We start from the raw sequence: 18,477 nt of genomic DNA on the forward strand, positions 1-18,477 counted from the left end.
GTGATTGCCGAAGAGATCGATCAATCTTGTAACTTTATAAAAGTATTAATAAAGTAAAAAGTCTAAATATTTAATGGATTGAATGTAATCTTGACTAAAATTTAAGATTTTTTTTTATTGTATCTTCATTTGAAATCAAAATATCGATTTAATTTACTTCTTGAAATTTTTGTACTAGTAAGTTATTATTAATTATTATATAATGACAAAATCTTAATTTTGAGGGTAGAGATGAGTTTTATATATTTAAAAAAAATTGTAAATGCTAATAACGAGTAAAATCGTCATTAAACATTAAATCCGACCCTACTCTAGATGTGACAAGACCCTCCTCTATCTCATCATCCCGTCGACCTTTAACTACCGAAATTAAATAGCATCAATTCCCCTAATACACAAACCTCCCTGCAAAATTTCAGAAATTTTTGACAAAAAAAACAGAGTGGTTATTAAGCTTTAAAATATATGAGCAAAATTGTGCCCCCCACACACTAACATCCATACATACAGGAAAATAACCGAATTTTTTGCATTTCTCGACGTTTCAAGGTGTCCTGAGTCCAAAAATGTAAAAATCTTGGGGTCATTTTTTGATTAATCGCTATACTTTCCTTCTGTTATGTATAACAGAGCCGTGAAAGTAAAAATTGAAATTAAATCATTATAAATTTGCAGAAAACTTGCAAAAATTTTATATTAATTTCTATATTTTTCTGTTCATTTATCTGGTTTCAAAAATATATTAAACGTGAATTAATATTCTATTGCTTTTAGCCGTTAATGCTGTTTTTATTTTTCTTAGTCTATATCAATTAGACAAACATACTTGAGTCTATATCAATTAGACAAACATACCGGTGTTATCACACAGGTATATTTGTTTAATTGATATAGACTAAGAAAAATATGAAAAAATAAAATATTAAACGTGATTTTACCAACTGCCATTATAGGCCTGGCAGAATCCACTATGGAAAATGGCACTCTTAGTGCCCGTAGAAGAGTAAAATATATCTCACAGATGAATAAACTGGGTGTAAGAAAACTCCGTGCCAATTTTTAGGGATAGAGTCTGGGGTCAAAAATATGCTTAAATTCCTCTGTAAACGTTATTCAAAGATCAGCTTCGTCTTGGTGATTTGGCATGCAAAAAACACTTTTTAAATTCTCTTCCAAAGTACTAACACTGGAGTTTCTAACTTTTAAAATTAATTTTGTTTTTTATTTTATGCTTTTGTCAACGGATTGAAGTAAGTAAATTTTTTTTAGTGGATCTTACTATAATAAATGTAAGATTTTTCAGTATTCATCCACATTACAGTAAAAGTTGGAAAGCAAATATTTTTCAATGTAAATTTACTTTGATGATAATCCATTTTTTTCCAAAATTAAAACAGAGAAACAAGAACTTCTCAAATGTCTTTTGAGGATGCGGATGCATAATTTCATACGGCGAACCAGCGACAATTTTCATCTTTAAAATAGAAAGCTTCGTTTTATACATAATGATAACACACAAGTAGAAAACAAACAGCATTATCCTTTTGGCGGAATGTTTTAAAATTGATGTGAGTTTTTGCAAGCCAAATCTGGAAAACGAAGTGGATTTAAAAGAAAAAAGTTTATAGAAGATTTTAAGCTTAATTTGACCCTAGAATCTGCCCCTAAAATATACCCTGTATCATCTGTGAGACAAATTTTCAAGAGAGTTTGTAAAATAACATTTTTGAAAATCATTCCGATTGATTAGAAATATTATAATTTATGACGAAGAATAAGTTATTAAATTTATGATTTTCCGATTAAGACATTATTTAGCTTGTAACGATCAACTGTATATGTGTATTTTCAGTTTAATTCCGAATGAAAAAGTAATCATGCAGTGGTGAGAGAATGACATCCCAAAGTTGCTGTATATCTTCCACCAATCTCAGATGTTTGGCTTTGACGTCGGTGGTGTTCTCCCTGGTTTGCATTTTTATGTTATCCCTCTATTACTTAATTCTTAGAGACGAAGGTGCCATTCTGGAGCGGGAAGCTGGACTTTTTTCTCAACCGCAATCGTGGCATCCCATTTGCTCTCTTCCGGAGGGAGAAAGATTCGATTGTTATCCGGAAGACGGAGAGGTTCTAGAGGAAATGTGCTCGGCTAGAGGATGTTGCTGGGACAATTCGACAAAAACACCCATCAAATGTTTTTATTCTAAAAATCATGGATACAGAATGATCGAGCAGAAGAGCTTTCAGCAGGGTATTGAAATCCTTCTGACGCGTTTGCCTTCACCTTCTAGATATGGAGAAGATATTCATCACGTTAAGGTTAGAGTGGAAATGCAGACTTCTACTCGTTTAAGAGTTAAGGTACTTGTTTTATAATGTTATTTTTATAATAAATTTCAAAATGTTAAGTTTAATTTTGTTTTCTTTTGTTAAAAAAAAAGTTATGCTACTTATTATAAGGGTAGATCAATAAATAACCTAGTTATGCCCCGGCTAGTTATTTATTGACACACACTTATAGTTATTAAATACAGCATTTGAAATAAATGAAATCGAGTTTAATACATCCGGTTAAATTTAATGAATCGCTGCTTTAATCGATTTGATGCCCAACTAAGCAACAGTGAATGGATTTTTTTTCTTTGTCTTTCTCGTTTATATCAATTCATGTGTAAGAAATATTAAATATTCGATTCGCTAATTTAAATCAATTATTGCCATGTCAATTAAAACAAAAAACCTTTGATCATAAGTTATTTATTTATCAATTATTAATATTTTAAATTTATTTTAAAAAGTGATAATTACGGATAAAACGAACAGAATTTTGAAGTATTTTTGGATTACTTGGAGACAGATTAATGCTTAAACTCATTTTTATATACATCGCATTTAATTTACAGATAAAAATAATTTTTTTGCAGTTTTTTGACTCGGAAAATGAAAGATACGAGGTTCCAACACCTAAAATACCAGTAGAGCCTTCATTTAATCCTATTAAGGAAAAGAATCCTTTATACGGGATCTCTTACGATTCTTCTGATGGTCCTTTTTCCCTCGAGGTACATAGAGCGGGTACAGATAACACCATGTAAGTGTAAATATCTAGTTATTATTTTTTAAACGATTTTATTTACAATCAAAATTTGTTTCTGCTTTTAGTTTTCGGATGTCTGGTCACGGTTTTGTCTTCTCGGATCAATTCCTACAAATCACATTGAAGCTACCTTCGGAGAACCTGTACGGATTAGGAGAGCACTTCCATTCGCATTATAAACACGATATGAAATGGAAAAATTGGACTCTATTTTCCAGCTACAATCAGGATCAAGTAATGCCAACTTTTCGAGCTTCGATATATATTTTAATTTCATTTTAAGTACTGCGTATATTAATTATTAGATTTACAACATGGCGAGCGTGAATCCTAGCTACATGTGTGTAGAACAGGACGGAAAAGCGCACGGTGTTTTACTGTTTAACAGTAATGCATTAGGTGAGTGACCTTCACAAATACTTTTTTTTAAATTAATTATATTTAATAGTCACAAAATTAATATTTAGAAGTGTCAGTATTGCCGACGCCGGCTGTGACCTTTCGTGCTATTGGAGGCGTTTTAGATTTTTATTTCTTTCTGGGACCTACTCCGGAGGAAGTCGTACAACAATACACACAAGTAATTTTGTTTTGATTATTTACATGTTTTAAAGAACAAGCTCAATAAAGTTTTACGTAGCTTCATTTAGGCTTTAGGTAGACCCACGATGCCACCCTATTGGGCACTTGGCTTCCACTTAGGATTTCAACAAAATGGCCAGATATTGAAAAAATTACACAGAATGAGGTCGAAGGATGTTTCGCACGTATGTTTTGAATGCTAAAATGCTAATAATTCGAAAGAATTTTTGAAATTTTATTTGACTTTTTGCTTTTTTCTTTCTTCTGAAGGATGTTTTACATCTGGAAGCGAACCATATTGACGATCTATCATTAATTATGGATCAGATTCAGAAGCTTGGTTTAAAATTACTTGTAGTAGTTTCACCGGAAATATACACAGAACTACAGCAACAGAAATATTTTTATCGTAATGGACTAGAAAAAGGAATATTCATTAACGATACTTGGGGATATCCATTTATAGCTAAGGTATCACAATTAATAAACATTTAATAACAATTTGTTGATTTTAGTCAATCAGTTTATAATTTCAGGGAAGATATGGCAACGTTGTCTTTCCAGATTTTGGTAAATCAGCCACAGAATATTGGTGGCAAGATAGAATTCGTAAGCTTTCCGTCATCCCATTTGATGGAATTTGGTTGGTCAGTATATAATTTTATATAATGTTATCAATTAAATACTAATCGAAGGATCAACTTCTTTTGTAGGAAAATAATATTCCAGTTAATTTAGCGAATGATTCCGAAGAGCATTGCTATCCAGATTCACTGAATGAACCTCCATATTTACCAAGTAAGCTAATGAGGTGTCAGTTAGCTTTCTAAGCTCTAAGTAAACAATAATAAATCCTTTTCGATCGTAGAAATCGACAGAAAACATCTATACGAAGGTACCTTATGCATGGATTCTGTGCAACATTGGAAACAAACAATGCATTACCATTATTATATGCATAATTTATATGGTCATCTCAGCATAATTTCTACTTACAAGCAAGTTATTTTATTACATGTAAACGTTTCTGAGCTTACTGCTACATAAATTTATCTCCGGAATTATTTTCCAGTGCTTTGAAAGCCCTATCTAAAAACAAGAGGAATCTGATAATCAGTCAGTCTACTTTCGCCGGTTCCGGAAAATATTCGGGACATCAGATAAAACATCCATTTAATCAATGGGAGGACATGAAGAACATCATTCCTCTTATTTTACAATTCAGTTTGTTCGGAATACCTTATGTAAAGTATCTTTTAGTGATGATAAAAAGCTATTTTATAACTAAAATTTAAATAATAATCGAATTTTAGGTAGGTTTCCCTTTGTGTTCTTGCGATAGAAATTACGAAGAAGAGTTGTGCATTAGGAACATTCAGCTAGGAGCTTTCTACCCGTTAATATTTAGTCATGTTTCTGACGACGATCAAGTAAGCATATACCATTTCAGATTATTATAAGTTCAATATTTTAAATGTATATATAAAGAGTTTATCTTAAATAGGCTATAGCTTGACTCGATAAATAAAAGCTTATCAACTATATGACTGTATTGTTTTATTCGATATGCGAATAAAGTAATTCACATACCAAAAAATAGATCGTTCTGCAGTCTTAAACTAGTCTATTTCTGTTGGTCTGTCTCGTTTGTCTGACTTGATATCCGTCGAGCCATCTTCTGCTTCAAGAATTCCGATCGAATTGCGTTATGCCTTATACAAATATGGTAAAAACTATGTTACGATAATGGATAAATCGATGAAAAAAGAGAGAGACGTTATTTTTTTAAGTATTGAACAATATTTGACGACTTTATGGTATTACAAGGGATTATTTTTATTTACTATCACATAATAAAATTAAACAATCTAGTTAAATGTGGTACGAACGTATTCAAATATCGTTAATTAGTTTTTATATTAATTAATTTTAATAATTGCATCAATTTTTTTTGTATATAATAGCTAAACTGAGAAAATGTCGAACGATTCTTAATTATTCAAGATATTTTCGAATCAATAAGGAAATTATTGCATTTTCTAAGATGGAAAATATCGACATTTCGCTCGATCTTTACTGAAAATCGAATTATTCGATCAGACTTCGTTGACTGAAAGTATCAAAGTTTTTATTTATTTTTTCTATTTTTACATATTCTCGTATTCAAAAATACAGGGTTATTTGATTTATCTGATAGATTTCGCTATCGATCATTCTAAAAATTAACTGAAGTTTACCAGAATTTTTAAGTTTAATTAATTTAGATCATTAGTACGTAATTTACGAATTTGGATTTATTATATCCTTATTCCGCTATTATGAAAATAACAGAATAAGGATAAGCAAATATGCTTGCGATTTTCCACATTTTTATCGTAAAATTCTAAATTCGTGGGCGTTCTTTCTTAGTTTATTCTAAAACGTTGAATATAGGACTTTGTTAAAATATTTTGTGTTTGATTTTTAAAATAAACCATTCTATATAAAAGGCGAGCGTTAGAAGAGAATTATAGATTTCATTATTCGTGAATGAATGAATGTTTTTTTATTGAATTATCTAAAAATCTATATCTGATGTCGGCAGAGAATCCATTTCGGTGATGAAAAAGCTTAATGTTATGAAATTAAACATGCAAATTGTCTGATACACTGGGGGAAAACAGAAAATCAAAAGTTGAATATCTTAAAATAGTATTAAGACTTCTGAAATTTCAATAAATATACTAAATTTAGAACTTTAGAAATAGAAAAAAAACTAATGAAGGTCCTGAGAAATCAAATTTATTAAGCATTTCAAATCTTGCAGAAAAGTCAAGTTTATCAAATAATATATCATTACTGTTATACAAATACCAATAAGGAATTTGTATAAAAAGATGCTTTGGTTAAGAAATGTGCATAAAATACATTTTTTAATTTATCTTGATTCACTTTTCTTATTTAATTTTAGATATATCTAAATAAAAACATAATTTTAATTGTATACTGTATTCAGTTTAACAATTTTCTGGTTTATAAACTGGTCTTTCTATTAGTTTTGGTTAGGCCTTCATCAGTTATTCAATTGATCACTTTGAATTTTAATGTTAGGGTAGGTACTTATTTATAATATATAATAATAATATAATTAAACTCCAGATTATTGTAATACTAATTCTCCAATCTGACTTATAATAAACTCAGACTAAAGAATTTGTAAAATATTAATGATAAATTCTAATTTCTCAGGTGTTAACATGATATAAACTCACTCTCTGAATAGTTTTGTATAATGATTTTATTATTTTTTATGCATTTCATTCACAATATTATTTTAAATTATACAGTAGACCTGTAGGTTACTTATAACAGAATTTATTGATTTATAATGTTACTAATTTTGGATTTATAAAGAATTATATTTTATTGTTTTTCTAGAAATTATTCTTGGCATATATGCATATATATACTGTATAAGTTACTTACTATATACTGTAGTAAATTATGAAGCAAACTTGTATTTATTTTTTAATTTTAAGAGGAAAGTGAATAGTGTAACAGATGTTATAAAAATGAAATGTCTGGTAAATGTAGAACAGCTTTAAAAATGTTATCATTAAAAAACAATAAACTTAAAGGTTAAATAAATATATATATATATATACTTATAAATATAACATTTTTTATAACATTACCATAGGAACACAAATTAAATATTAGTAGGAAAGAGATTAGAAATTGTTATTCGATTTTAACTAATTATTTGAACAAACAATTCCTCGAGTGACTCAAACTTTAAAGGGTACTTGAACGGAATATAATAATAGAAAACTGAAATACTTATTATGATATTAATTGATATACTGTTTGTTAGAAAAAGTAAGGCAGGCAGTAAACTTTATTTTCGTGGTTTGATTACGGAAGTAGAGCAAAATCTCTGTGTTGTTGCAAAATAATTTGGTTCTCGCTACGAAATTTATATAATTTAATCGTAAATGCTTCTCTAGAAGAATTTGTCATTTATAAGAAGGTGAAACGTTATCTAGTATCGTTTTTGATGAGATTTGTAGTGCCACTTTAGCCAGGTTGTTGAAGCTATACAGGGTGATTCGAAATATATGCGAAAATGGGCTGATTCTAAAGTTTATACGAACATATGTTTGTATGAACATTATATAGGTTATACAGTATATAAAATGCCATTCCAATAGAAGATGCAGCTATCGCGTATTTCTGATACGCAGTCTCCTATCGTTACAAAGTTTGGCCACCCTGTTATATACTGTAAACTAATAGCCAAATTTAAATGCGGTTTACAAGATTAAAATGATTTCTTCTATTAATTAATTATATTTATTCTTCTGTGTAAAAAAACCAAGCTAAATACGATAAAGAATGTTGGACCATAGCCTAATCGTACGTACGAACAAATTATAGCACCAATATATCCCTAATTACTAAAACTATTCTTATTAAAGCAAATATTATATTGCTGTTGTAATGAATAATTGATAAAAATAATCAAAATAGATTCTTCACAAGATTTAACCAGAACAAGCAACAATGACTTAATTTAAATTAAAAATTAATGGCATACGAAATTAATACTCGGCATTATTAGAGATCAGAACCAATGGCCAATGTTATTGATCGGGTTTCTCTAATAGTTAGATTAAGATTAATTAGACCATTAGATTAATTACTTGATGGTTCTTATTCTAATGGAGCAGGTAATCGATTTCATATTCTTTATTTTCTATTTCACTGCCCTTGAGGGTGTTCATAAATTAAATTAAAGTAAAATTGTATTAAGTAAATAAATTGCACCACAGAAACGTTGTACTTTTATATATGATTACATCTATAGACTGATTATACAGTGATGATAAATAGAAAATTAAATTGCAATTAATTATTTATTTTTATATAGTGTAGTTGCAAATAAAGTAGGTTCGTGAGCATGAGTTTTAAAAGGTCGGAGTTAAAAAAACACATTATTTTTTACAACATAATTTATTAATTTTTAAACATGTTCTATAATAGGTTTTCTGTATTATTGGGCTGCAATTTGAAAAAATTATAGACTATAAATGCCCACTGTCTTCCGTCTTTCTGTTTGTCTATCTGCCCTTCCTTAATCTCAAGAACGGTGTCAGATAGATAAAAATCAAGACCGGATACGGAAAGCTTAGGAGCTGAAGGCTTAGATTAACTACGGTATGTACAAACTTCTGGTTTCGACAGAAAGTCACGTGAATTCAATTCAAATATTTTTTCCTGAATGGAGTTACATAGATGACGGCACGACTCTTTTGTTATTATCGGGAAAAGTATGATGTACAAGGGCAAAAGACTACATGAAGAACACATATTTTAAATTGAATAAATTAAAGATTGCAGCCCGGCATTGTGACGATGTCAATAAATAATTGCTCGTTATTTTTATTTTATTTTTTAATTCTTTCAAATGGGGAGTTAAATCACAAATTCGTGTGCACGTTCTCCGTTGCAAATATTAATATTTAGTAAGATATTATAATTTTTAAAGACGTTTTAATAGTGGATTGTAAGCCAAAATTCTTTTCCTCATTTCACAAATAAATTGACGAACGTATCATTAATTAATTAATAAGTGATTATTTTCTAATGATCAACTTCGGTTGAATTTATACTATATGAAATTGTCAATGTTCTTGTTGACCTGTAAAATAATCTAAATATATAAAATTACTTGTCCTGACTGACTGACTGAATGACTGATTCATCATCGCTAGGGTTTCTTTCCCGGGATTCTCGCCGTTTATTCCCTACGAGAAAAATCCCGGGAAATCTCGCATTTCAATAATAATTTATCATGTCAGGTTTTCTTTCTATTATTTATTATACGAAAAGTTGCATCTTGAAGACTCACCTAAGAGAAAAATTTTGAGGTTTTATGTTGCATATTATTACCTATGTTTTACAAGTTTCTACTTGTTAGTTCATGTAATATCTATGTATTGTGTTTGCGCACCATTGAACAGCGGAGCACTCACTGAAAGTAAAAATCACTCATCGCACTTTAGTTTATTTTTTATTTTATCTTTAGAAATAAAATGGTATTTTTTTTCGTAATTATTAAAACTCCGAATGAAACGCTTTATTTTACTTTCATCTTATAATGTAGGAGAACATAAATTAATTGAGCCTAACGTGTCCGTATGGGTGAGATTGGCTCTACACCTTTAGTTACTTACTAGAAAATAAATTAAATTATTCAAATTTATGATATTTCTGTATGATCTTTATTATTCATATAAAATTCTATTTTACTATCTCATCCCGGAATTTCCCGGGAAAATAAATTATTTTTCCCGTAATCCCGCTGGAGGCAAATTTCCCGGGAAATGAGAAACCCTAATCATCGCCCAGAGCAAACCGCTGAACCTAAAGAGGTGAAATTTGGTACACAGTTAGGGTACGTCATGAAAACGCGAAGGAATTTTTCAGAAATCAGAAGGGATTTTTCGAAATTCCCCCGCGGGGGAAAGGGAGAGGATTAAGGCTTAACCGGAAGAACGGTTTCTACTGTACTATTTTAGATGCGATATTTTGTTTTAATCTGCGTTTTAGTAGGGTATGCCATGGGAATGCACATTAAGAAGGGATTTTTCGAAATTCTCCCGCGGGAGGAGAGGGAGAGAATTAAGGCTTAACCGGAAGAACGGCTTCTACTCGTACTGTACTATTTTAGATGCGATTTTTTGTTTTCAACTATGTTTAGTCTTCATTGAGTACTTAGGTGTATTAAATTGATAACATTTCAGCCATTGTTGTAAATACAGTATTTTTATCTATTTGATTTTAAAAATGTTCGAACCGTTTTAAATTCGAATTTGTTATCGCATATTGGTTCGATTATAGAACGATTGTAAACGTTCCAGAAAATTGATCAAATTGAAAACAGTTCGTTTGATTCTCGGCAATTCTCATCATTCTCAGCGGTAGGTGTTATATAACAATTACTATAGTTGTTGAAATACTGACTATAAATGGGGTTTGCTTGCAAAATCCTCACGGGCAAAGCCGCGGGTAACAGCTAGTATATTTATAAAGTTTATTTAATTTAGATCTTTTATCTATAATAGAAATTTATATATTCAATGGCGTAATTAAAAATTTTAGTCCCTTAGGTAAAATAGGCCATTTTTTGGCTCTTGGCTTAGGGTTTAGTCTAGCCTCCATATTCATGATGGGATAGGCATTTAAATAACATTTTAAAAAATATTATAGATAGGTATTTTTTAAAATTTCTTTTGTACTGTAGGTTAAACTGTTAAAAATGCAAATTAATATACTAATTAATACAATTATATAATATATAGCCTATATACACACTTGCTTTTAATTGTTAGTCAACAAGAAAATCATTTAATTCTGTTAAAACATTTATTGATGTATATTGATACATCAATAAATAATTCATTTTATTAACTACATAATTATGTAACCAGAAGCGAATTAGCACATTTGAATTTTGAAGGCGGCCAGATGGCCGAGCGGTCAAGGCGGCAGCCCACCGCTCTGGGGGACACGGGCTCGAATCCGAACGGATCGAAAAATCCCCAGGAATTTTTCGGGGGGTGGTCCGTTCGGATATGTCGGTCCCCGTCCCTCACTACCCGGCAGCCCCATTGTGGGCCTGGCCGAACCCATAATGGGCTTGCAAAAAGAGGCCCTCTTAGTGCCCACAGGGCGGAAAGAGTTTAAAAAAAAAAGCACATTTGAAGTTCCTGAATGACAATTTCAATCTCCTCGTACGAGAACTTAATATGTAATCATTTCTGTTGGGAACACTCGAGATCCCAAGCAAGCGTTGCGCTATATCAAAAGATTATTGCTAGATATTTGGGATTTGTATTGTTTGATGCCCCTAATTTTATTATTTTTTTGTTGGTTTTTTCATTTTTATCTTTATTTGCCCCGTGGGCAATAAGAGAACCTTTTTCTCTTACTTGTTGTGAGTTTGACTAGGCTCACAAATACGGCTGGATAATGGGCATTAAAGTTGGGCCCGACAAAGTCGGGATTTATCGCCCACAAAAAAATTTCAGGGGCTATTCGCCCGGATTTCATTCCGGATCTCCCAGAGGGATAGGATGACACCTTAATCGCCCTAGACGCCTACCGCTCTGGAGGACCGGGGATTGAATCCGGAGGGCAACCTGAAATATTTCATGGACGGCAAATCTTGGCTACATCGCGCCCATTCTCCTACAATCGGCCATCACATTGTGGGCCTGGCCTAACCCACGATAGGTATAGGAAAAAAACCCTCTTAGTCAGTTCCTACAGACCAAAGAAAGGAAGGTAGAGATGAAAACCTTGTTTAAAATTTCAAAGATCATTTTAAAATTCTAAAAAAATCGTCCACAAATGAAAAAAATCCAAAGATGTTTTTCATTTAAATCGACAAAAGATCCAAAAAATGAATACATTGAAAGTGCGAGAATTAAATATCAAGGAATTTTTCTGTAGAGTTTGTAGAAAATAGAATATTTCTTTCTAAAACAAAGATCATTGATATTTTTTCCTTGCTATTTTCTGTTTTTTAAATTCTTTCCGTCCTGTGGATCCTAAAAGGGCCTTTTTTCCAAGATCATCGTAGGTTCGGCTAGACCCACAACGAGAGCGACCAGATGGCGAGGGACGGGGCCCAACATCTTCGGGACTGATCTCCCACGAAAAAATCCAACCCGTGTAATAGTTCAAATGGAAAGTTAATTTTAATTCGGCATTAAAAAGTTGCTATAATTTTCTTTTTTTATTGTTCTCAAAAAGAAATAATTGTTGGATTAAATCAGATATTTTACGAAATTTTTATCTAATTCAAATTGAAAACTATTTTACATGCAATTCAATCAAATTCAAATTGAATATGCAATATCAAATCGCATTTATAACTTCTAAACTATTGGTTTTTTCTGAATGTAGTTATGCAGTTCAAGAGTGGACATGGAGTACGTCACCAGACAGTCACTTCGAAGAAGATATGAACTTTTACCCTATCTTTATACGTTATTCCATTTAGCTAATGTCCATGGTTCGACCGTTGCTAGACCTCTTTTTCATCAGTGAGTTTCTCATATTTTATGTTACATTTTAAACTTTCCTTCCCTCTTTATAACTGATTTCTTAATTTATTTCACATATTGTATATTAATAATAAACTTCCTATTAAAAATTCAATAGAATCAGACACCATGCCAAAAAATAAATAAATAATGTTTTTCTAAACAAATGATACTATATAATTTAAAGTATCATTTGTTTAATAGTATAATTTATATTTAATTTTGTTTTCATAGTAAAGGTTTCATAATTTTTATCTTAACATTTCAAAATATTCTCCGCCAGTTTCCACGTATTTTTATACACCCAAACCCATTTCTGGAAGCACAAACTCCATTATTTATAAGGTACAGTCTGATTTCTATCAATAAAAGTAGTTAAATCTTCGTCTGAAGAAGGAAAAAAAATCGCAAAGTTCTAAGTTGGGAGAGTAAGGAAGACGGGGTTTGAATTCTTTCACTAAGACTAAGGTAATGTTAGTAGTTTTAAGAGCGTGCAAGCGTTATCCTGATGCCATTCTTTGTAATTCGATACTTGAGCGTTTTTTACCAATATGCATTAACTATTTCTAACGGTATAATGCACAAACGTCCGGATCTGCAGTAAAAGGTTACCATCACTCTCTTGGTTACATTTTCTCAGAGACTTCTATCGTTTTGTTTCTGGTATAACCATATTTCGTCATCTGTTATGTCAGAGACATTAGAACTACCTCCATATACTGAATATAATGATGGATATAGATGTATAATGATGGATACAGAAGTACCCAAAGCGGGGACTAACTCAAAAATATTTCAATAAAAGTAATTTTTATTAGCATTTGCAAAGCAATTGTATTATGGATGGTCTGATAAACCATGTTGATATTTACCATCATAAAATGTTTTTAAAAACATTTTGAAGTTCGAACAAATAAATTTTAATTTTTTGTCAATGGGAAGGCTTGAACCCCTGTAGCCCTCCCCTTTTATTCGCCACTGCATATACAGGAAAATCCTCGCTAATTCGAACTCGCGATTATTTCATCCCTTGAATTTCCAACTAAATACGATTTCCTGCAATGACACCATTGCAAACGCTATTGTTTTTAATCGAATGCTAAGAGAGGAGGGATCCAACGTGAATATTTGCATAATCAAAATGATCATGAATACTCTTGACAACTCCCGTTAAATAAAATTTCCAGTTCATTTATCTTGATATGTGTATGTCTCATTTATTTAAAAAGTTTTTTATTCAACGAAGATTTCCCCAAGATTCCGTTACCTATGACATTGATCAACAATTTTTGTGGGGAGACTCTCTCATGATTTCTCCAGTTGTAGAAAAGGTAAAAAATGTTTTTCAATAAAAGGAGATTTAAGATTGAGTTTATCAGATGTTTATTTTTACAGGGTTCTATTACTGTTAATGCTTATTTTCCAAAAAGTTTATGGTACGACTATTATAATGTGAGTACAACTAATATAAATAGTTGTAGTTTTATGCAAATATATCAAAGTATCCCTATTTATAGGGAAAGGGTTTTGAATCAGTTGGAGAATGGATCACCCTACAGGCCCCTTTGGACAGAATTAGCCGCCCTGTCAACTTACATGTTTTAGGTGGTCAAATTATTCCTACTCAACAGGCAGCTAATACAACTTCCATTAGGTAGTTCATTTGAATAAAATATAATAAATATAACTTTAACAAGTATCAGTTAAGGTATAATTTTATAGCCGCAAGAATCCTATGGGTCTAGTTATTGCTCTGAATGCTTCAAATCAAGCTGTGGGAGAACTCTTTTGGGATGATGGAGAATTGAAAGGTACCTTTTTTTTATTTCAAGTTAAAATTTTCCATAATAAAATTTTATGGTTTCAGATTCTATATCTGCTGGAGAATATATCAAAGTCAAATTTAGTGTATCACAGGTTAGTATATTAATTATTTTAATTTGTTTAATAATAATAATAATAATTAGTAAATATTATTGTGTTTGCAGAATACTTTAACAGTTAAAGAAGAATTAGGGAAAAATGCTTTCCGTTCTAGTTTTAGAGAATTGCATATACAGTATGTTCGTTTGATGGGTTTAAAAACTAAACCTTTGAAAATTACCATTGATGATAATTATATTTTGGCAAAAGAACAGTATAAATGGGATGAAGAATATCAGGTAAACTAAGATTATTTTATTTGAAATTTATTATTATTGAATAATGACAATGTTTGTTTTGTAGTTTTTACAACTGCAGCAGATTCTGATCCCTCTGACTGGCAAAACTGTAATCGAATGGTTCCTCTAGTAACTATGCCAAGAATATGCAAATTCTCGTTTATTCACAATAGAATGTAAATTTCCAAATTGTGATTAACAGATTTTTATTTACTTTTAAAGCTATTAAGAAATAAAATATTTTCATAGACAAAATAATTAAAATATTTAAATATCAGTAATTCTTATGAATTGACAATTTATGAACTTTCAATTCATAATAAAGTAACTTATTTTCCTTATCATCATCATCAATAGTTAAATTGAGGTTTTTATTTATAGACTTGATTTTATTAAGTCTATAAAATCAAGTCATATCAGATTCCTGACGTCGGCGACACCTGGCGTAGGTTAGTAAGTAGTTAGTAACGCGCCAAGGTGTATACTAGGGAAAGTTAGTAACCCAGAGTGGTTTCCCGTTGCCTTCTCTGGGACGCGATGTTACGCGAGGGAAACTAATGCCTTCCGGGAGGACTTTTATGGGGAACTGGCCTCCTATTTAGTCGTTATTGGCAAGGAGAAAACCCGGAAAACTCCAAGCAGCCAGCCTGTCCGATCGCGGCGCGAACACACGACCGAACTCCCAGTGTTTAGGGTACGAAGACCGCTCGGCCACTGGTGGGCTTTTTAAATTTTTTTTTTATGCAGGTGTTAATTAAAGTTAAACTTCTTCTTCGTGGCACATTCTATTATTAAGTAAAAAACAGTTTAATCTGGGAAAATTCAAAATGGATTATTTGCTTTATCTTTTAATACTAAATGGAATTTAAGAATAAACTAGAACAATTACTTTTTCCTCTTTAATAATAATTTCACTTAAAGATTTCAGAATCAAAATTACATTTGAAAGTATTAAAATTTAATCAAAAAAATATTACAAAAAGCATTTTATTTTTTACAATGTAAAACTTGACTTAAAGCAGAATACTTTCTAAAAATGCCTGCTGCGTGTTGCATGACAAAATTGTTAGCTGCATTATTACATTTTATTGCTTAATAATTTTAAAAATATGTACATGTTTAATTCTCCAAAGCATTATTATTTATCTTATAATTAATTTATACTGTTAAAATTGTGTTTTGAAAATATACAATGTATAATGCAAACAGGAAACCACGACAACTAGTGTACATGTTGAGCAATAAGCAGGTGCTAAAAGACTTCCACATTGACAATTTTGCCAACATTTGATTTACATTTAAAATTTTTAAATTTATTGGCAGTGTTAAATCAACTTTTTCTTTAAAATTTGAGCATTTTTCCGTCATTAATAATTTTTTATACAAATTGGCACAAATACATCCATCCTTCCTAAACTTCTGTACACTATTACTTTTTGAAGTCATAGGAACTGATGATAAATAAAGTTATGGACAACTTTCCTATGATAGCCAAATATTGGATCCACTATCTCTTAGATATACTGTACTAATGTAGCATGAAATTCTTTCAAACACCTCAATAACTGACTGAAAGTTGGTCTTTCATCTGGGGATGATGCCCAACAGCAAGCCATAACTGTGAATCTAAGAAATTGAAATATTTCAAAAAACATTTCAATTTTATTAAATATACAACAATTAATTTATTTTTACATAAACCCATTTCAATAACCATAAAACTAAACTTACAGTTCATCAGGACAATTAATTGGCTGTGACAATCTGTAATTGTCTCTAAGATAAACTCCCATTTCAAAAGGATCCACTTCGATATATGGTTGTTGACCCAAAGTCATTAATTCCCAGAGCGTCACTCCAAATGCCCACTAAAATGAAAGAATATTTAATTTAAAAAAAATAATAATAATAAATAATGTTCTAATAATTGATGAATTGTTATACATACAACATCACTACTTGGTGAAAATTCTTTATGCAATAAACTTTCGGGAGCGAGCCATTTAACTGGGCGATTCTCATTATCTCCTAAACAATGATAATCATTGGGGAAAAGATCCCTAGATAAAGCATTATCTGTAATCTTGACTTTCAACCAAGTGTCAATGCTGCAATCAAAAACAAATTAATCAGTATTATTCTTAATATTGATACAATAAAAATTAAATATTTTAGTTGTATGTGAATTTTCAAATAATACAATTTACTAACAAAAAATAATCATAGTTCACTTTTTTCATATTATGTTTTACCTTAGTAGTATATATCAGACCATAATTATAATTTTATAAACTAACCTTATGCCTTAAGCCTTTAAGCCTTTTAGTTATATAAAAGGCTTAAAGGCTTATTTCTAATCCTTTGTTAAAGTATACTGCTTTATTTGATGATATTGCTAGGTGGTCTTTTAGGTACTTTGCATTTACATTAAAAAAGTTATGTTCTCTCTCATAAAAGGGATGATGCCCAACAGCCAATTTGTGAAGACAATAAGTGTTTGTGTTAAAGATAATAGTGTAAAATGAAATTCTGCATAAATGTGTGTTATACCTCAAATATCCCAGATGGTTGAATATACACTTAATTGTAAATAGTCGAATAATGTTTTAAACACATTATAATGTTTTTCTGTTATATTTTTATTATATATATTAAATCTTTAATTTAATAATAAATAAATAGAGTTCATTATGAAATGAAGAATTTCTGAATACAAAATACATATGTTATTTACACAAAATTAATACTTTATATAAAAGAATTTTAAACATTGTTTTAAGTGAATATAAATTTTACTTCTGTGAATCTTACAATTGCAAGTCACAATAGTTATATTCATATTTAAATATCTGGATGATGATATTCAATTACTCTGTGTTAAACAGCATTAATGAATTATTTAGAATATAAAATTATAATTAAGGAAACTTATCTGATTATTAATACAAGAAAATTTTATTTAATTTTAACATAGAAAAAGTTACTTACACACAATTTCTAGTTGCCAAATCTGTATGTATTAACTTCCTTTTGTGAAGGTAAATCATACCTTGCACTATTTGAATTGCAATATCAACTAAATCTTGAGTTAGTAAGGTCTGTAATATTAAAGTTTTCAAATTAGTAATAAATAAATAATTCATAAAACTAAATTATAAACATATCAAAAGTCCTAATTGCTTAAAATTATGATTAGTTATTTAATTGTAAAATCTTCTCATTTAACAATTGTAATACTTCAAAAACTTAACTTGTAAATTAATAATATATTTAATTTCTTAAAAAAATATTACAAATTAACTTCAAAAAATTTTGCTAAAACTTAACAGCAACTTATTTTATCTATCTTTTATTCAATAATTTTTAATAATAAAACAATGTGTGGTTTTTAAAAAAATTTTGAAATTAAAATAAATGTCACAGATCATCTGAACACCCCTTTTAAAATGAAGGAAAATGAGTTTTGTTAAAAATCGCAAAAATTGTGATAAGTAAATTGGGTATGATCTAACAAAGACCACAGTTGAATTTTCTAAATGGAAAA

At 30.1% G+C, this 18,477-nt stretch overlaps 2 protein-coding genes across 7 annotated transcripts in view; one reads left to right on the forward strand and one right to left on the reverse strand.

The window, feature by feature from the left end:
* LOC111623481 (probable maltase-glucoamylase 2) overlaps positions 1-15,281 on the forward strand; it is a 37,960-nt gene extending 22,679 nt beyond the window's left edge. For 2 of the 3 annotated variants that reach the window (XM_023366067.1, XM_023366068.1), the window contains exons 2-21: positions 1,853-2,361; positions 2,925-3,091; positions 3,163-3,331; positions 3,403-3,496; positions 3,565-3,677; positions 3,748-3,864; positions 3,950-4,150; positions 4,216-4,326; positions 4,393-4,477; positions 4,548-4,677; positions 4,752-4,923; positions 4,993-5,109; positions 12,632-12,771; positions 14,018-14,102; positions 14,167-14,223; positions 14,289-14,425; positions 14,494-14,582; positions 14,639-14,688; positions 14,760-14,933; positions 14,998-15,281. In XM_023366067.1, coding sequence (XP_023221835.1) covers positions 1,894-2,361; positions 2,925-3,091; positions 3,163-3,331; positions 3,403-3,496; positions 3,565-3,677; positions 3,748-3,864; positions 3,950-4,150; positions 4,216-4,326; positions 4,393-4,477; positions 4,548-4,677; positions 4,752-4,923; positions 4,993-5,109; positions 12,632-12,771; positions 14,018-14,102; positions 14,167-14,223; positions 14,289-14,425; positions 14,494-14,582; positions 14,639-14,688; positions 14,760-14,933; positions 14,998-15,063 — 2,742 coding nt within the window. In that variant the 5' untranslated portion in view covers positions 1,853-1,893 and the 3' untranslated portion in view covers positions 15,064-15,281. Of the gene's footprint in view, positions 1-1,746; positions 1,779-1,852; positions 2,362-2,924; positions 3,092-3,162; positions 3,332-3,402; positions 3,497-3,564; positions 3,678-3,747; positions 3,865-3,949; positions 4,151-4,215; positions 4,327-4,392; positions 4,478-4,547; positions 4,678-4,751; positions 4,924-4,992; positions 5,110-12,631; positions 12,772-14,017; positions 14,103-14,166; positions 14,224-14,288; positions 14,426-14,493; positions 14,583-14,638; positions 14,689-14,759; positions 14,934-14,997 lie in introns of those variants that run through there. The other variant, XM_023366069.1, reaches the window with a different exon arrangement.
* A 526-nt stretch (positions 15,282-15,807) lies between these two features.
* The window catches only part of LOC111623485 (tyrosine-protein kinase RYK-like), a 72,190-nt gene continuing 69,520 nt past the window's right edge, over positions 15,808-18,477 (reverse strand). For 3 of the 4 annotated variants that reach the window (XM_023366079.1, XM_023366080.1, XM_023366077.1), the window contains exons 11-14: positions 17,922-18,031; positions 16,882-17,041; positions 16,665-16,801; positions 15,808-16,559 (exon numbers count right to left, since the gene is read on the reverse strand). In XM_023366079.1, coding sequence (XP_023221847.1) covers positions 16,448-16,559; positions 16,665-16,801; positions 16,882-17,041; positions 17,922-18,031 — 519 coding nt within the window. In that variant the 3' untranslated portion in view covers positions 15,808-16,447. The remainder of the gene's footprint in view (positions 16,560-16,664; positions 16,802-16,881; positions 17,042-17,921; positions 18,032-18,477) is intronic. The other variant, XM_023366078.1, reaches the window with a different exon arrangement.

This window comes from Centruroides sculpturatus, unplaced genomic scaffold, assembly GCF_000671375.1.
Source record: "Centruroides sculpturatus isolate CEXI.00-Female unplaced genomic scaffold, Cexi_2.0 scaffold115, whole genome shotgun sequence".
NCBI lineage: Eukaryota > Metazoa > Arthropoda > Arachnida > Scorpiones > Buthidae > Centruroides > Centruroides sculpturatus.